The sequence below is a fragment of the Drosophila innubila genome (genome assembly GCF_004354385.1).
Source record: "Drosophila innubila isolate TH190305 chromosome 3L unlocalized genomic scaffold, UK_Dinn_1.0 0_D_3L, whole genome shotgun sequence".
NCBI classification, from domain to species: Eukaryota; Metazoa; Arthropoda; class Insecta; order Diptera; family Drosophilidae; genus Drosophila; species Drosophila innubila.
Genome location: NW_022995376.1, coordinates 2,064,826 through 2,081,572, shown reverse-complemented (window position 1 = coordinate 2,081,572; position 16,747 = coordinate 2,064,826). Strand labels below are relative to the sequence as shown.

The window sequence follows — 16,747 nt, the reverse complement described above, 5'->3', positions numbered from 1 at the left end:
ACTGATGGCAGCCCTGTATTATTTTTTGTGGACCCGGCAAAGCGTTATACGCTTCTATTGATTCCTCACACACACACACACACACACACACACACACGGACAAGGCAGGCGTGCGCACACAAACGCTTTATCTTGAAGGCAAAAAAAATACGCATACGTCATGTGGTACAAGCAAAAGGTAGACTAAACGCAGGTGCAGCAATATCTTAATCAATTTTCGCACTGAACACCAATAAAAATCACATTGCGTTAAACAGCAACAACAACAAACAGCAACAACAATATTATGGAAATGGGCGTGTCTCTGCTTTATATCTGAAACCGAAAAAAAAAAGTCGTATTTATTTATCTTTTCAGAGCAGCACCTACCCACTTTTATATTGTACATGTGTTGTCAGTTTGATTACAGCAAAAGATTGAAGATTGTTTTTATCATTCAAGCGTCGATTCGAATTTGATAAGAACAAAAAACCCAAAGCATTAAATCATTTATTATTGCCACTATTTTAATTCAATTAGTTACTTAAATAGTCTATTGACTAAGATTTTGTTTGTTATCACTCAGTAAAACACACATTAGTATCTTTATGTGAGCCAACTGTATGTAATCATTGATAAGAAAGGGTCAAGCTTCGGTGATATACTAGCAGTTACTTTATTAGCGAAAGTAAATTAATAAAGATTATACATTTTAGAAAATGAACAGCGTATCGTAAGAAAAAGTGTTATAATAAATACATATAAAATAAATCACAAAAAATAACTATTTTGATGAGTGGTAAATCTCAAACAAGCTTTTTTTTGTACAAAAAAATGTTTAGCTACAAAAATTCATTGTAATTTTCATTTTTTTAATTTTAATACAAAATTATGTAAAGTAATTATTTGCTAACCATAATAATCATGATTTTTTCATAATAAATATTTAATATTAAAACAATTCAATTTTATTAAATAACAATATTTTCTACTACATTCAAATAAGAGTTTTTATCATTTTTTATTATTTTTTTTTTTTATAAAAAGCAGCATATTTTTTAATTAAATAATTTTCTTTTAATCACAATCTCTACGGTTCCTGCAATCAACAAACATTAAACTTGTTTATTATAGTGAAAACTGCCTTCAGTATAACTGTCTCTTTTATAAGGTATCACAGTGAGCTCTTTATTAATATTCATATGTATAAATTTGTGTCTACTTTGCGGTCAATCAGTAATTGTTTCAATTGACAGTGACATTTGCGTGTTGGGATACCATTTCAATTTCAATTGATGATATTCACATTTTGCAGACCAAATTGATCGAAATGTATTTGATATTCAATTTTGATCGTATAAAAGCCACGCTTAATTTAAACTCTTAAAAGTACTCTAAATGATTTCACAAATAACTCTGGAAGTTACAAAAGAAAGCAGACTACTAGACATCATCTATTTTAATATTTTTTAATACATATTTATTATTTACTTGTGAATTGAATTAAATACAAACTAATTAGATAAATTTTAAATCACTCGATTCGATTCAGTTCTTTGATATAATATGATGTTTTTCACACCAATACAGATGGAATAGAGTCTTACTTATATTTGTATACGTGTGTAGTTGTTTGTGTATTTAGTCGGACTTTTGAAGATTCTTCTTATAGCTACTGCTACCAGTTTGTCTGCTAAATGCTCAAATTAAATTTGTTTATTTACTCGAAAGTGGAATATTAAAGGGTATGTGATATTTAACAGACTTTTAGTCATCAGAAATTTGAGCACTATTTTTTATATATTTATTATATAAATATTAAAAAAATATTTATAGAAATTTTAAGCTACTTAAAATTTTGTAGAAGATATCAAATAAAAATGATATATTGTATATTCAACTCTTAGCTCTTAATAGACTAACTTCACAATCTGGATTTAACCTCAGACAAATGAATACTATAAACAAATAGCTCCCTAAAAATTATCTTCCCAATATATTATTATTTTTATATTTTTTCTCCTGTCTTTAACTGCACTTTAATGGACTTTTATTTTGTATACGAGAATTCCATCATTTTATCAAGTACTTTTTTATAGCCTATCATCGTTGAAGTATTTACATTGTTTACACACACTTGAGCCAGTTTCCATTCGATATTTATGCATAAAATTAAATGCAATTATGCTTAAATTCCACTTGAATGCAGATGGCAAAATGTTGACAGGCATTTTCATTTGATTTATGCACATTAAACAATAACTGCCGGGACTTGATGATTTATAAGAGCGTAAGGAGGGAGATAAATATTAACAAATTGTGTTATAACTATTATTTTAATCATTTATAGTCTCCGCTCTCCGCACGTGCTGTTGATAACGCTGGATGTCAACTGGAAATGGATAATTCTTGTTGTTAGATAGAGTGAAAGAGGCTTAATTGGCAACATGTATAACCCGCTTAATGTCAATGTCAAACTTTAATTCGTACACAGAAGAAAAAAATCCGATATTCCAACATATATTTCATCCTAGACGGTGAAATCTTGGTTTTCTCGAAATATTCATTTTTAATGTAACATTTTAACTTGAGTTTTACCCGACTTCTAACTTGCATAACTTTGGCAAAAATAATTCGATTTTTATACGGAATGTCAATTTGATCCTTATTTGGTCTCTTAATTGATTCTGCATATAAAAATTATTTATTTTAAAAAATTTTTAATTTTTGATGAATTTTTCAAAAAAATATTTTTTTCAAAATTTTAAATTTTCAGCTTTCACTAAATAAATAGCTGCTGGTGCCCAAAAAAGTATGAAACGACACTTTAAATTTGATTCTGAGGGGTTTCATTATTCTGTAAAAAATCATGGCAAAAATTACAAAAAATTTGACTTGTAAAGTTGGCAGACCAACATATTTCCAAATTTCAAACTTGCATAACTTTGTAAAAACTTAACCAATTTTCGTGCGGAATGTCATTTTGATCATTATTTGGTCTCTTAATTGATAATGCATATAAAAATTATTAATTTTAAAAAATGTTTAATTTTCAATTTTTTCTTGACAAAACCATGTACTCCCCCCTTTGACTTTTCGAAAAAAAAATTTTTTCAAAATTTAAAATACAGAGTTTTTATTTTTAAATAACTCCTGGTGCCCAAATTAGTATAAGACAACACTTTAAATTTTTTTCTGAGAGGTTTCATTTTTTTGTAAAAAAAACATGGCAAAACCGACAAAAATTTTGACTTGTAAAGTTGGCAGTTCAAATTTTTACCTGACTTCAAACTTGCATAGTTTTGGCAAAAATAATCAAATAAATAGAATTTTAAGAGTTTGATTTGTAACCTTATTTTTTTCTGTGTACAACGGCTGATTTACACTCAAAACCTGAAAGTCAGGCACGTGGCTCTTTTTTATCAAATCAAATCCAGCTCACGCCCAACTCACAAAGGTGTTAATCAGTTAAGCATGCCAGTTGAACAACTCTCGGGAGAATCTGTATATAAATAGTATGTTAGCGATTTAAAACAAATTTAATAAAATTATGGCCAGCTATAAAATTAACTATGAAATAAAGTTGAGGATTACGTTATGTTTTTTATTGTTACGCTTTCAATCTTATTTATTTGTCGAGGCTAATAGATTTATGCTGACAGTTTAATCGTCCCTACTCCGTGCAAAGAATTTCCTTTCCAGTTTTTCCTGGAATTTTAACGTTTTGCAAGACACCTGTCGAGTATTTGTATATGGAATATTCAAGTGACAGGTGTACAATTTGTATATATGTTAAGTCGCATGTTTTGATGTGGGTACCAATTTAAATTGGCCATAACTTTAGGACATTGGCAATGTCATTAGCTCAACAGGTAACACAGAAACTGCTACCTATTTTACATATCAATCAACACTGTTAACTCAATTGCAATTCAATTTAAACCATGGTATAGCAAAAGAAAATAAAAAAAAGAAGCAAATCTTGGCCGTAAGCATCTGCGAATGAAGCCAAATTATGAAGTGCTATGGAAAGTTTTTTTGGCCATTTAGCCGCAGGCCAAAAGTTTTAGCCAAACAGCTGCTGCCTGAACAAGCAATTTTATTATTTTGCTTCTGGCCAAACTCAACGCTCTTGAGATAAGTACATGAGATGAGCAGCTAAAGTTGCTAAAGTTCTGTCAATTGTCAACACTCGAGTTTTCCTTTTTTCACAGTCGACAGTCTGTCTATGAACTTATTTACACTGAGACAAAATATGTGGAAGCTTGGAATTTAAAATGCTCTAAGAAAACTATTGCTAAAAGCAGATAGTTTAAGTGTTACAAAGGGGTTTAAAATGTCAGATGCTTATTCCAATTTTTTTAATTATTTCTAACATCCAAAAAGTATAAATTTAAAAAAAAAAATATTATAGTTCAATTTTAATACCTAGGTTTAAAATGCTCTAAGAAAACTATTGCTAAAAGCAGAAAGTTTAAGTGTTAAATACGGGTTAAAATGTCAGATGCTTATTCCAATTTTTTTAATTTCTAGCTTCCAGAAAATATTAAATTTTTTGGTTAAAAAAATTATTGTTAAATTTTAATACCTAGGTTGTAAATTTTAATAATATTTGCAGACTTCTTCAAGTCGACATTTAATAAATAATTAAAATATTTTAATTACAAGCTGAAGCTGAAATCATTTTCTACCTAAGGGAATACACTTTCCAAAAATTTAGTAAAATGTATTTAATTAATATGAGTCTGATTAAAAATATGTCAAGGTTTCCTTCTTTCTCTATTATCTTTATTATCAACTAATAAAAATGTTTGAAAATTTTGTTTAATAACTAACTTTGTTCAGAGCTTCTTTCAGTGCACCTCTAGCAATAATTGTTTCCGCCTGCAAAGTTGTCAAATTAAAGTAAACTTTGTTGCAGCTGCAATTGTGAGTGCATTCACGAATACACGTATTTGGCTTACAATTCATGCTGACTTTACTTAAAATAAAAGAAATATATGCCAGGCAAATATTTGTCAATTGCTTGCCGCTAAATAAACTGTCGGTTTTTGTGTCGATTAATCCAATAACAAATACATTTCGGCATTCGTATGCCTTAATTTGGCCTCTGTGCATATAATTGTTGTTATTGTTATTGTTGGCGTTAATTAAAATGTTGTTAACATTAGATTTCAACGCGTGACGATAACAACAAATAAATAATTTACATTTCTTTATCATTTTATTTATTGTAGACGGCAACTGTCTGTGTACTCTTGAATGCTTTAATTATTTTTGTTATATTTTTAATTTTTTATTTGCCTTCAGTTCGTTTTATCATAAGCAACAACAAGCACTGCAGCTAAAATAAAAACAATAATAATAATATGCGTATGAGCAACAATTTTGCTGAAATTCATTTGATCATAATTTTAGTGCACCACAAAAAAGGGAAAAAATTGTGCGACTCTGGCAATTTTTTATGGCCACATAAATGTGCATGTGTGTGTGTGTGTAAATGTTTTAAACAATCTAACGATGAATAAAATTCCGCACATCATTTGCTGGTAATTTCTGCAGATTTTGTATACACTTGCCAAGAAAGAATATTTGGATATTGTTATGAAATTAATTTAAAAATAAAAGAAGTACTAAATTGTAAAGATATTTGTGATCAGATTGATAAACTTTTATTTCAAAAAGACTGTACAAATAAAAAAAAAGTTTTCTGAAAAAAAAATAATCATCTTAATTTTTTTTTAACTTTTAAATATAAAAAGTACAAAGGAGTTTTTAAGAATTTCCCTATAAGATTTTTTTTTAACGAAATTTGTAATATCTGATTTATAATCTTTAAAAAATCAGTTGTTTGGTCTTACAAACCATTTTTTTTCAATGCAGAGTATTTACTCGTCTGCTCAGCAAAAATATATGTACCTCAATTCTTTTGCTCTTTTTTACCCCCAACACATCGAGTTTTTTATGACCGTTGCGGAAGGAAGCGTCGCATTCATTGAATGGAACCAGTTGAGAAAAGAAGGGAGATACCGAAAGACAAAGAAAGGCTAAGTGTGGTGCAGGGGAAGAGTGAAAGGGAGAGGGAGAATGAAACATCATGCGCATTGATAGATTAAAGAATTGAACGAATGGAATATTTTGTTCTCGTGGAAGAATAACGAGTAAAATTTTAATTGCTGTCATATGATGCCAAAAATTTACGAGTTCTGTGTGTTGACTTTGGCTCAGTTCAATGATGGGAAAATTTTCCAAATTCCGCAATGGTCCCAAATAGTTGATTATTTTGTCTATTTAGTTAATTAAAATGTGTGTGTTTTTTATTGTGAAGCATGGGAAAATTTTTCATAGACAACTGTAGATTAACTACTAAAGAACTAGGTAGTGAAAAAAACTCAAATTTTTGAATTATTATACAAGAAAGGTTTACTCGCCAATTTTTCGTATAAAACAATTTTTAATCTTTGATCTAGAAACTAAAACTTTGAAAATAAAAAACGTACATACCTTTTATATTAAATAACTCTTAAATTTAAAATTAAAATAATATAATAACTCAAACAAAAATGAAATGCAGATTAAAAAAAAAAATAAATACCAACAAATTAAAACAAACAAAATTGGTTTTGTATTTTTGTTAATTTTAATTTATGTTATATTTAATATTTTGCAGTAATTATTTTATAATAGAAATTTCAACTATTAGTTCTAATATAAATTTTAATTAAAATCCGAAATTAAATTGATTTTTTAAATTAATAAAATTCAGAATATAAAGTAAACGGTTTTAAATATGTCAGTTATGTAGATCTATTCAGATTAATTAAAGCCCTTTTTATAACCTTTTAATGCATAACTATTATCAGCTATAGCTGCTTAATATCTAAACGATTTATTGTTGTTGTCTTTTGTTAACTTTATTGTTGTTCTGTTGTAACAAGAAAATTGGTTTTACCTTATCAGCAGCGACTTAAGACTGTCAACAAAGTTGCTCGCTCGAAAAACTCACAACTGACAACTGGAAAATGTTAAATGGAAAATGGAAAACGCGTGGGCATCTCAAGCGTTTTGAGCAGAATTTTCCGAACGGGGGAAAAACACAAAAAACACGCTTCGTTGCATTTTGTGTACACTATTTGAGTGTGTGTGTTCCCTTCCCCTCCCTTCTGCTTACCCCTCTCCTTACCCCTCTCCGTTTACCATAACTGGCCTCCCCCAAAAACAAAAGAACACAAGTATAAACATAAACACGACTTTACTCTGTAAGTTAAGATGCAGACATAAAAAAAAGCCAGCCACAAAAGTTGGCCCTGAAAATTCGTTGGCATTATCTTCTTCTTCTCCTTCTTCTCCCGCTTCTTCATGCGCTGCTTCTTCTCTTTCGCTTCTGTCACAAGATGTATGTCAAAATTTTCCATGATAAGCTCATGAGGGCGGCGTGGGCGTGGCTGCTGCATATGCAGTTGAAATTCGTTAAGTTGGCAATGCGGGCGTTGCACATAAAGTCCAAGTCAAAGTTAACGAAGAAAATGTTGTTGTTGTTGTTGTTGCTTGCCGAAGCAAAACCATTGTTGCCACACTTGGCCTTTTTCAGTTAAAACTTTTGTGTTTTTTTGCCTGTTTTTATTCTGACTCTTTTATTGAAATTTCATCTGTTTTTGCTTCAGAAAAATTTATTGAATATTTTTCGATACGTTACTAAGAACTGAATTTTTTTTTATACCAGCTCTGCATTTTATAAGCCAAGGCCTATTTGTATAAATATTAAATCTTATCTGTAAATAATTATTTTCGATATATAAAGTTTTTTATATTTTCAATATGTTTATTAGTTATTATTATAGATAAACAATTTAAATCGCAGTTTATTAAGTTACCAAATGATATAAAAAAAACATCAAAAATAATACAAATGTTAAATTGTGTTTCAATTTTCTCAACTTTTACGTATATGTATTGTTTAATTTTAAAAATTATACATTTTTTATTTAAACGTAAATTAAATATTAACAATAATATAAAACACTTGTGTTTTATAAATTTCAATTTGATTTATTTATTTATTTAACGGGACAAAAATCAGTCTACAGATAGTAATTATTTAGAACTCATCAAAAAATTAAAAGATAATATTCTTGAATTAAAAATTAAATTATTTTGTAGCGAAGAAAACAAATTTTAGCTCTTTTTAAATGAAATTGGATATTTTTAAATTTTTATAATTTGCTCAGCATAAAAGTTGCTAAAGTTCTTGGCGGCATCTGCTCTCTGTTCTATTGCTGTCTCACTCGCGCATTAGCCATATGTGTGGCGCAACAAGCCTGTGGATGGAAAGAAGTGTGAGAGAGAGAGAGGGAGAGCGCAAACAATGCGTTTGCTTTTTAACAAAGAGTTGGCAACGCGTGTTAAAAGAAAATAAACATGGCATACTTTTAGGCAGTCAACTGAAAATTAGACTAACTTTGAGTTGGCAGACGACGAGACAAGTTGATAAAGACAACAATTACACACACATTACACACATACACCAACTAACACACACATAGCGAGACATAATTGCATAATAGATTCTCATATGACACCCATAATGACAAAATTTCAGGGTGCAATTGGGCGTATCGTTCTCAAATGAAACTTGTCTTTCAAAGTGATTATTTATAATCTGGAAGAGGGTATGATCAGTTTGTCAAGACATAGTAGAATACATAAAGTATAAATATTCTTGAACAGTTTGAAAAGTTGAGTGTGTATAACTAAATTGGATTACTATATCATGTAAAAGTTATAATAAAAATTAAACGAAAATCAACTTTTAGTATGAAAAACTTTGCTGTTTTTTCAAGATAACTTAGATAAAGCTTACAAATTATGAGTTTTGTCTTCTCTTATACATTTTCATTAAATTTCGCTTAAATTGTTCTACTATATCATATAGCTGCCATTGGAACGATCGGTTGAAATATGAAAGCAGGGTATTTTAACTTCGATATACCGAAGATAACCTCTTATCAGGTTCAATTTAAAAGAAACATTTTTAAAATAAAATAAAAAAAAAATAAAATAAAATAAAAAATATTAAAAAATAAAAAAATAAATGAACATACCAAAAACATATTAAATAATTAATTGAATTCTTGGTGCAACTAAAAAAAATATATATAAATAAAATAAGAAAAAAAATTAATAAAGCTATAAAATAAGTGAAAAAATTAGAAAAAATAAAATAATGCTATTAAAAAAATATTTTATAATATTAAAACAAATATATAGAATTAAAATGCTGCTTAAACTAAATTAGTAGCCATTATCAGATTTATTACTAACCAAGCAATTTATATATGTACACAAAAAGCAGATGAGCGACAACAACAAGAATAACAAAGAGACAACAAAAAGCACTTAGTCATAGCCACGATATGAGCCATAGTTACTGTGATCACGATCACGATAGCTGTTGGAATCACGGGGCAAACCATTGTGATCGGTTTGCCGGTAATAACCATAACCACGATTGCGTTGGCCATTATAATCGGGCTGCCAATAGCCAGAATATTGTCTCAAGCCGCCATTACCTCCATAACCGCCATAGCCGCCATGTCCCGACGTTCCAAGAATATTTGTTGTCGGATAATAGCCATTTCCTGTGCTCGGATAATAACCACTTCCTGTGCTCGGATAATAACCACCTCCTGTGCTCGGATAATAACCACCTCCTGTGCTCGGATAATAACTGCCTCCAGTGCTGGGATAATAATTGTTGCTGGGATAATAATATCCTGTATTTGGATAATATCCCGTGTTGGGTCTATTGTAGTAACCATTGTTGTTATTATATCCATAGCTGGGATAATTATTGCCATAGTTTGGATATCCTGATCCTTGGCCAAATAAACTGCCTAAGTTTAACACTTGAGCAAAGTAATGTAATTTAAATATTTACTTAACATTTTATATAAAAATCTTATTAATCTTACATTTCGCTGAGGTTTCTGCGGTGGCCAAATCATTTGTTTTGGCATTCTCAGTTGCCGGCAAAGCTTCTCCCCAAGCACGACAAACGAGACTGAGGAACTGCACGGAAAAAAAACAATTCAATTTTAAATTTCAGTCTAAAATTTCTCAAGTTAAATGAAGCGTTAGTTAAAAAATGAGAAATATTTTTTCTAATTTAAATGAGAAAAATCCATTAGAATTTTAATTAACTGCAATGTTATTACACACAATCATTTTTTAATTCAAGTTTCAGGAGCTGCACATAAAAAAAAAACAATGGAAAATTCTAGTTTAAAATTTTTGAAGCTTTTGAATTTACAAAAACTAAGCAAAGCTTAGCAATACAAATTTAAGTTTTTTTGGTGCAACGATTAAAATTAATAATTATAAATGTAAGCCAAAAAAATTAATAATTCTAAATGCAAGTCAAAAACGAATTATTTAAATATAAATACAAATTTTTATCTGCTTGTAAGTTTTTGATATTTAGATTTTATCAATATGCTTTTAACAATTAATTTTTAAAGTTTATTTAAATTTTCCACAATTTTTTGCAGATTGATTTTAGTTAATGTAAAATATGGAACTAAGAATTATAACACTTTAACTCAAATTTATTCAAATGATTCAGCAATAAAGTATGTACACAAATTTGTTTAAAGATCTCAGATAAAAAAAAACAATACATAAATTAAAAAATATTCCAAGATCACAGAACTTTTTAACACCGTCTGAGTTTAATTTTATCCTTGATTTTTGTTCACTGTATGTCCTGAGATGTGCTTCCGCAAATTAACCGAATATTCCTTTCAGAGTTTGTTGTCTTTTCATACTTACCAAAAGCGTCAAGCACTTGGCCAACATGTTTATTGTCTTGAATTGAATTGCGAATAATGTGAATACAAATCGCCAAGGGAGACGCGTCTGTATACAAGTTAACTGATTTGAAGAACGACTCGAAAGTAAGACAACAGTCTGACACGACGTTTGTACGTTAAATAATTCTGTTTCCCAGCCGTGGGGCCAATTTATATTTTTCATTTTCCGGCTGAGTTGCTGCGTCGCCGTCGACGTCGCCGTCGACGCTGACGTTGACGTTGAAACAAACAAACCGAAACAATATAAAACTTTGGGCCTGGTCGCAAGTCGCACTTAGAAGCCCAGTTTAAGTGACGGCTACGTTGTTTTTATTACTCATACGCCGCGTAAGCTCCCAATTTTGTGACTTTAAAAATTGTGAGTTACGTTGTCAGGGCTGCATTTATAATTAATTATAAACAAATAAAAGTGCTTAATTTAATGTGATTGGTTCAAAGTATGTAAATAATGTTCTTAAACATAATTATGTATTTTATTTGCTTTTAAAATTATTAATGTGACTTTAAAAATTGTGATTTACTATAAATTGCGAATTTATTAAGCCACTTTATTTAATATAAGTATAAAATAAATTATATAAGAATGTTTTTACACAAAGTTATGTATTTTATTTGCTTTTAAAACTTTTAGTGTGACGTTAAAAATAATATTTTTAATATTAATTGCAAATAGTTACAATCAACAAATTTAATATGAGTAAAATAAAATAATTTAAATTAATTAAAATCACATAATTTAATAAAAGTGTATAAAAATGTTCGTGCATTTGTTTTATTTACTATTTAAATTATTAAATAATTTAGTGTTATTTGCAACCCTGTTGCATGTCAAGTTTCATTTCAGATTCTTTGGTATTACGAAATTAAATAGCACTTACGACCTTTGCCTGCTGATTATGTATTATTATTATTAATATTTGTCCGGGCAGGTGACAAAATAAATGCCTCATTTTGGCTGTCTTCTTGTGCGTGCGTCTAGTTTCAATTTTTGGATACGTTTTGTTTGCGCTTTAAACTTGAACAAACAACAATAAGAAACTCAAAACACACACAGACTAAAAAAGCAAAAAAAATAAAAATGTCTTGTTTAACTTGGCTCACAGATCGCTTTCTTTCATCTCGTCCGACTGCTCGCTATTTTTATGAGAACTTCAGTTCATAGTGTTTACATACTATATCTTTAATTCCAATTATCCATATATACACACACACACACACACAGGGAAATCTGTGGCAGGGGCCGCAGTGTCAAATATTTGCCAGCTATCGTGTATTTTTGTTTCGTCTATTTACCTTTCTTTTCTTGGCTAAGCTAACGGCTAACGCGGCCAGCACAGATAATAAGCCAACAAATACAGATACATATACAAATACAAATACAAATACTTTGCCCTTGAGCCCACGCACTCGCAGATTCATTCATAAAACTCAAAGGTGTGTTCACAAATTGAGGAACTGTTAATCAACTAATCTAATTGGAATTAGGATACATTTTCCTTTCTTCTTTTACTTTTTCCTCAATTTGAACATGTACCTACACTGAAAAAAAAAGCCCACTTCTAAAACCACGAACATTCATCTTAAATAAAGGAAGACAAAATAAAATGTATAAAAGTCAATAATTAAAAAAAAAATTATAAATTAAATAAATAATATTAATTTTCTTATCTTAATTTTAAGAAAATTTATCTTTAAATAAGAACTTTGTCTTATTTGAAATGTTCTTAAGTCCAAGATGTGTTTTCTTAATTTCAGAATTTAATGTACTCGACTCATTTTCTAGACCAAAATTTGTAATGTTGAGACCAATATCTTGATTTTAGAACATTTTTTTATCAGTGTATAGTATACACTGTATACTTGTCATATTTCAACTTGCATATCTTTTGTCTATATTTTGACACTATAGTTCAACGTGTGAAAATGATTTGAGGCAATGCGGGAATTACAACCTTTTTTCAATATTGACTTGTCACAGTCGTAAAAACTTTAACATAAACTGGGTTACGTTGACGATTCAAGGTGAAATGTTGTACAAATTGCGGCTCTTTAAGCTCCAGCTTATTATGTAAGAGAAGACTATCCCACTCTCTTTTAGGTTGTAGCATGTTCTTATCATATTTGATGAATTTGTTTTGTTTTACCAGTGCCAGAAAGTCTAAGTAAGCATTTATATTTTCAGTTTATCTTTAGCCTTTTTCTTTAAGACGCATTTATATTGATTTTTTAGCTACACAAATTGTAAAAATCAACACACACATTTTTAAAGAAAACTTCAGCTGCAAATTTACCTGTTCTTGTAAATATTTTGCAAAGTTTTCTCATGCCTGTAACAATTTCATGCGCAGCGAGCCGCAGTTAATACAAGTTGAAATGCTCCACGAGAGAGCGAAAGAGAGAGCATAAGGAAGAGAACTTTAGAGAGAGATGTACTGAGTGATAGACTAAAAGATACGCTGTCAGATCGTTGTGAAATATGCTGAATAAACTTTATATTCACCTTTTTTGTATATATTGAACTAAGAGAAGTCGCCAAAATAAACAAAAAAAATATATATATTTAATGTATAATTGTCGATCAAAAATAATTTAAAAATAATTTTGAGCTAAAAGAAGTTGCCAAAAAAATTTATTTAAATAGATTTGGAAAATATGATTTAAAATTAAGAGAAAATATATATTTAATGTAATTTAAAAATAATTTTGAATAGTTTAATAATAAAGAAGTCGTCAAATAATATTTTTAAACAGACTTGGAAAATATGATTTAAAATTCAAAAAAAAAAAGTTTTTATGTGCAATAGTCGGTCAAAAATAATTTAAAAATAATTTTAGAAACTCCACAATAGTTTTAAGATTTAAGATAATTAAATAAAATAAATAAATTCTCAGTTTTAAAAACTCAAACATTTTTTCAAATCATATATAGTATACAAGACAACCTATTAATTAATTTTCCTACATATTTTACTTTAACTTGTTTACAAATTCAACTGCAATTTTTCATTCGTTTTATAGGGTATATATAGTATACAAGACAACCTGTTGATGATAATCCCAAATATTTTACTTTAACTTGTTTATATAATCAAATGAAATTTTTCATTCTTTATACAGGGTATTTACCAGTCAGCAATGTATGCTCAAAGTGTTCTCGACGCAACACAAACAATTCATTATTAGCATAATTTGGCTTCAACTTTTATGAAGATTTAATTCACAATTCTTTCTGCTGACAAATGCTATGGATTTGGCTTTTGGTTTGGATCTCAGGTGAGCACCGACAAAAACTCAAGTGTGCTATTTATTGTTGTTACCACGGCATTGTGGCATACTTTTAGGCGTCACTGTAAATTATTCCAATTGGCTTTAAAAATGGGGGAAAAAAAGTTGAAAGAAAATAATAAAAAGAAAACGTTGACAATTTTGATTTTTCTTACATTTTATTTAATTTCATAATTTTCTCTTTAGACATAACAATTCATTTCTCCGTGTTTAAATCATTAGAGTAGAGTAGAGATTAAATAAACTATCGACTTAAATCTAAGGAAAGTGAACAAAATAGATGTTAATACATAGAAATACAAATAAAAATGCATAATAAACAACATGTCACAAACAATCATATTTATCCCATCGTACAAACGGATGTGGAAAATTGGAATATTCAAAACTATAACAGTAAAGTCAGATAGATTGAGTCAAATAGTAGTTGACAGGAAGCTTGGAGTGCATTTTGATCAAAAACTTTCACAAAATCGAACACATTTATGGGCACTTCTTTCTCTTCTCTTTTTCTTTTCTTTTTCTTTTCTTTTTGTTTTTGTAACATTTTTCTTATTTTTTTTTTTTTTTGTTAACATTCTTTCTTTTTGTTTCATTGATTTTCTGGCTAAAAGAGAGTATTCTCGTTACTAAAAACACTTACAACTAAGCTGATTTAGCTGGGGTTAGTTGAGGAAGTTTCGGACTTGGGATTAAGTGCTGTGGGAATTTCTTTTTTTGCAGTGCTGGGATTAAGGTTGAAAGCATATTTTGGGAGCGTTGGGTTTTTAGTTTCAGTGACGTCCTTAACGTAGATGTGCTTCTTCTTGTTCTTGTCTAGTTCGATGTCGTTTCTTTGATCTCGTCGGTTTTGACAGCTGCTGGTGACTCTACTTTGACTTCTACGGGGGTAGAAGCTGCAGCGACTAGTGACTCAATTTTAGCTTCAGCGACTGGTGACTCAACTTTGACTTCTACGGGAGAGGAAGCTGCGGCAACTGGTGCCTCAATCTTGGTTTCAACTGGTGCAGAGGCTTCAGCAATCTTGACTTCAGCTGCTGGTGACGCTACCTTGACTTCTACAGGGCTAGAGGCTGCAGCGACTGGTGACTCAACTTTAACTTCAGCAACCGGTGACTCTACCTTAGCTTCTGGTGACTCTACCTTGACTTCCGCAGGTGTAGAAGCCTCAGCCTTGACTTCCTCAACGACTGGTGACTCAACCTTGACTTCCACGGGTGTGGAAGCCTCAGCTACTTTATCTTCCTCAAGCGCAACTTTGACTGCCTTAGGTGCTGAAGCTTCAGCTACGATTTCAGGTGCATCCTCAGCATTTGTTTCACGCTTCTTGTACGATTTGTTGGACAAGTTCTGTGTGCAGGAGCATGGACACATGCATTGATCCCTCGGCGCTTGGCCCGAGAAGATTGAGTGTACACTGAAGGCATTTGGTATGGCAGCCGGTTGTACGCCCAGTGGGAAAGGATCAAGTGTCTGATATTTATTGGCAGTCGTATGTAGAGAGTTCTCCTCGCAATTTGTATAGTATTCCTGTGGCAAGATGACCACCGGCATGAAGGCGATCACAGCACCCTTGGGTAGCTTATCGGGTGGATAGAATGCCGGTAATCCAGGTGCTTGTGGCACGACGGGGATTTGATTGAGTGACATGGTGGACATGACGTTCATTATGCTGCCAAAATGCGTATTTCCATTGAAGCCGTCGAATTGTTTGTTAAAATCAAGCGAGGCCGGATTCGGATTCAGATTGTGACAGTTAGAGGTTGTGGGTGTGGTGGTATAGGTGGTGGATGTGGTGGTTTTGGATGAGTGCGTCTTATCCGTATTACAAACGCAGGTTTCGCTGCTGCTTGGCGGTAACGACGGCACATGCAATGGTGGAGAGGGACGTGGAGTTACATTGGGTTGAGGTTTTGGTTGTGGTGGAACGTAATAGTCGGTTGTCTTCTTAGTCGGTGTGGGTACGTCAGGTACGTAAATGGGTTTAAATGTTGGTGTTGGTGTTGGTGTCGGCTTAAAGCCACTTGGTGTTAATGGCCTATAAGTCGGTACACTTGGTGACGGTCTTGTGGTAGTGTACGTCTGTACGGGTGGCACAGGCTTATGGATATTAATATTACCCGTTGTTACTGGTGTTGGTCTATCCTTATTAATAGTGATAGCCGGGACCTTTGGCTGTGTGGTTATCGTCGAGGTAATTGGTTTGTTGGGATACACAGGAACATGATTGGGAACGGTTGGGAAAGAAGGAGGAATATAGGTTAGTGGTGATTTTGTTGGTGCAGGCTTTTCGATCTTATGAACATAATTTGGCTTAATTGTTGGTGGCTTATAATTCGGTTCAATGACTATTGAATGAGATGGTAGCTTTGGTGCAATTTTACCCGGTTCATCTGGTGGCAAATAGCCGGGTGTCTCCTTATCGGAATGTCTGGGATCGTCCCGGTCGAATGGTGGACGTGGTCCTATGAAATTTTAAGCAAAACAATCATTTAATAGCTGAATTCATTCAAAAAAAAAAAAATTTTAAATTGATAGCAAGGACTTACCTGGTGGGCTCAATTCATTGCTTCCGTGATCAGGAGGTCCTGGACGATCTGGGCCGGGTGGTCCTG

General features: G+C 31.1%; 2 protein-coding genes across 2 annotated transcripts; both read right to left on the bottom strand.

Moving 5' to 3' along the window:
• Positions 1-8,161: 8,161 nt before the first annotated feature.
• LOC117787332 (prisilkin-39) lies at positions 8,162-10,952 on the bottom strand. The gene is made up of 4 exons (XM_034625831.1): positions 10,807-10,952; positions 9,951-10,047; positions 9,549-9,884; positions 8,162-8,297 (listed from the first exon to the last, which is right to left on the bottom strand). Exons 1-4 carry the CDS (start codon positions 10,831-10,833, stop codon positions 8,272-8,274), a joined length of 486 nt encoding a protein of 161 aa, XP_034481722.1. The 5' UTR covers positions 10,834-10,952; the 3' UTR covers positions 8,162-8,271.
• A 3,774-nt stretch (positions 10,953-14,726) lies between these two features.
• LOC117786701 (flocculation protein FLO11-like) lies at positions 14,727-16,742 on the bottom strand (the record flags this gene model as incomplete). The annotated part of the gene is made up of 2 exons (XM_034625052.1): positions 14,727-16,597; positions 16,682-16,742. Coding segments are annotated over 2 exons (1,710 nt in total), but the record flags the coding sequence as incomplete, so codon positions are not given.
• Between the last annotated feature and the right edge of the window lie 5 nt (positions 16,743-16,747).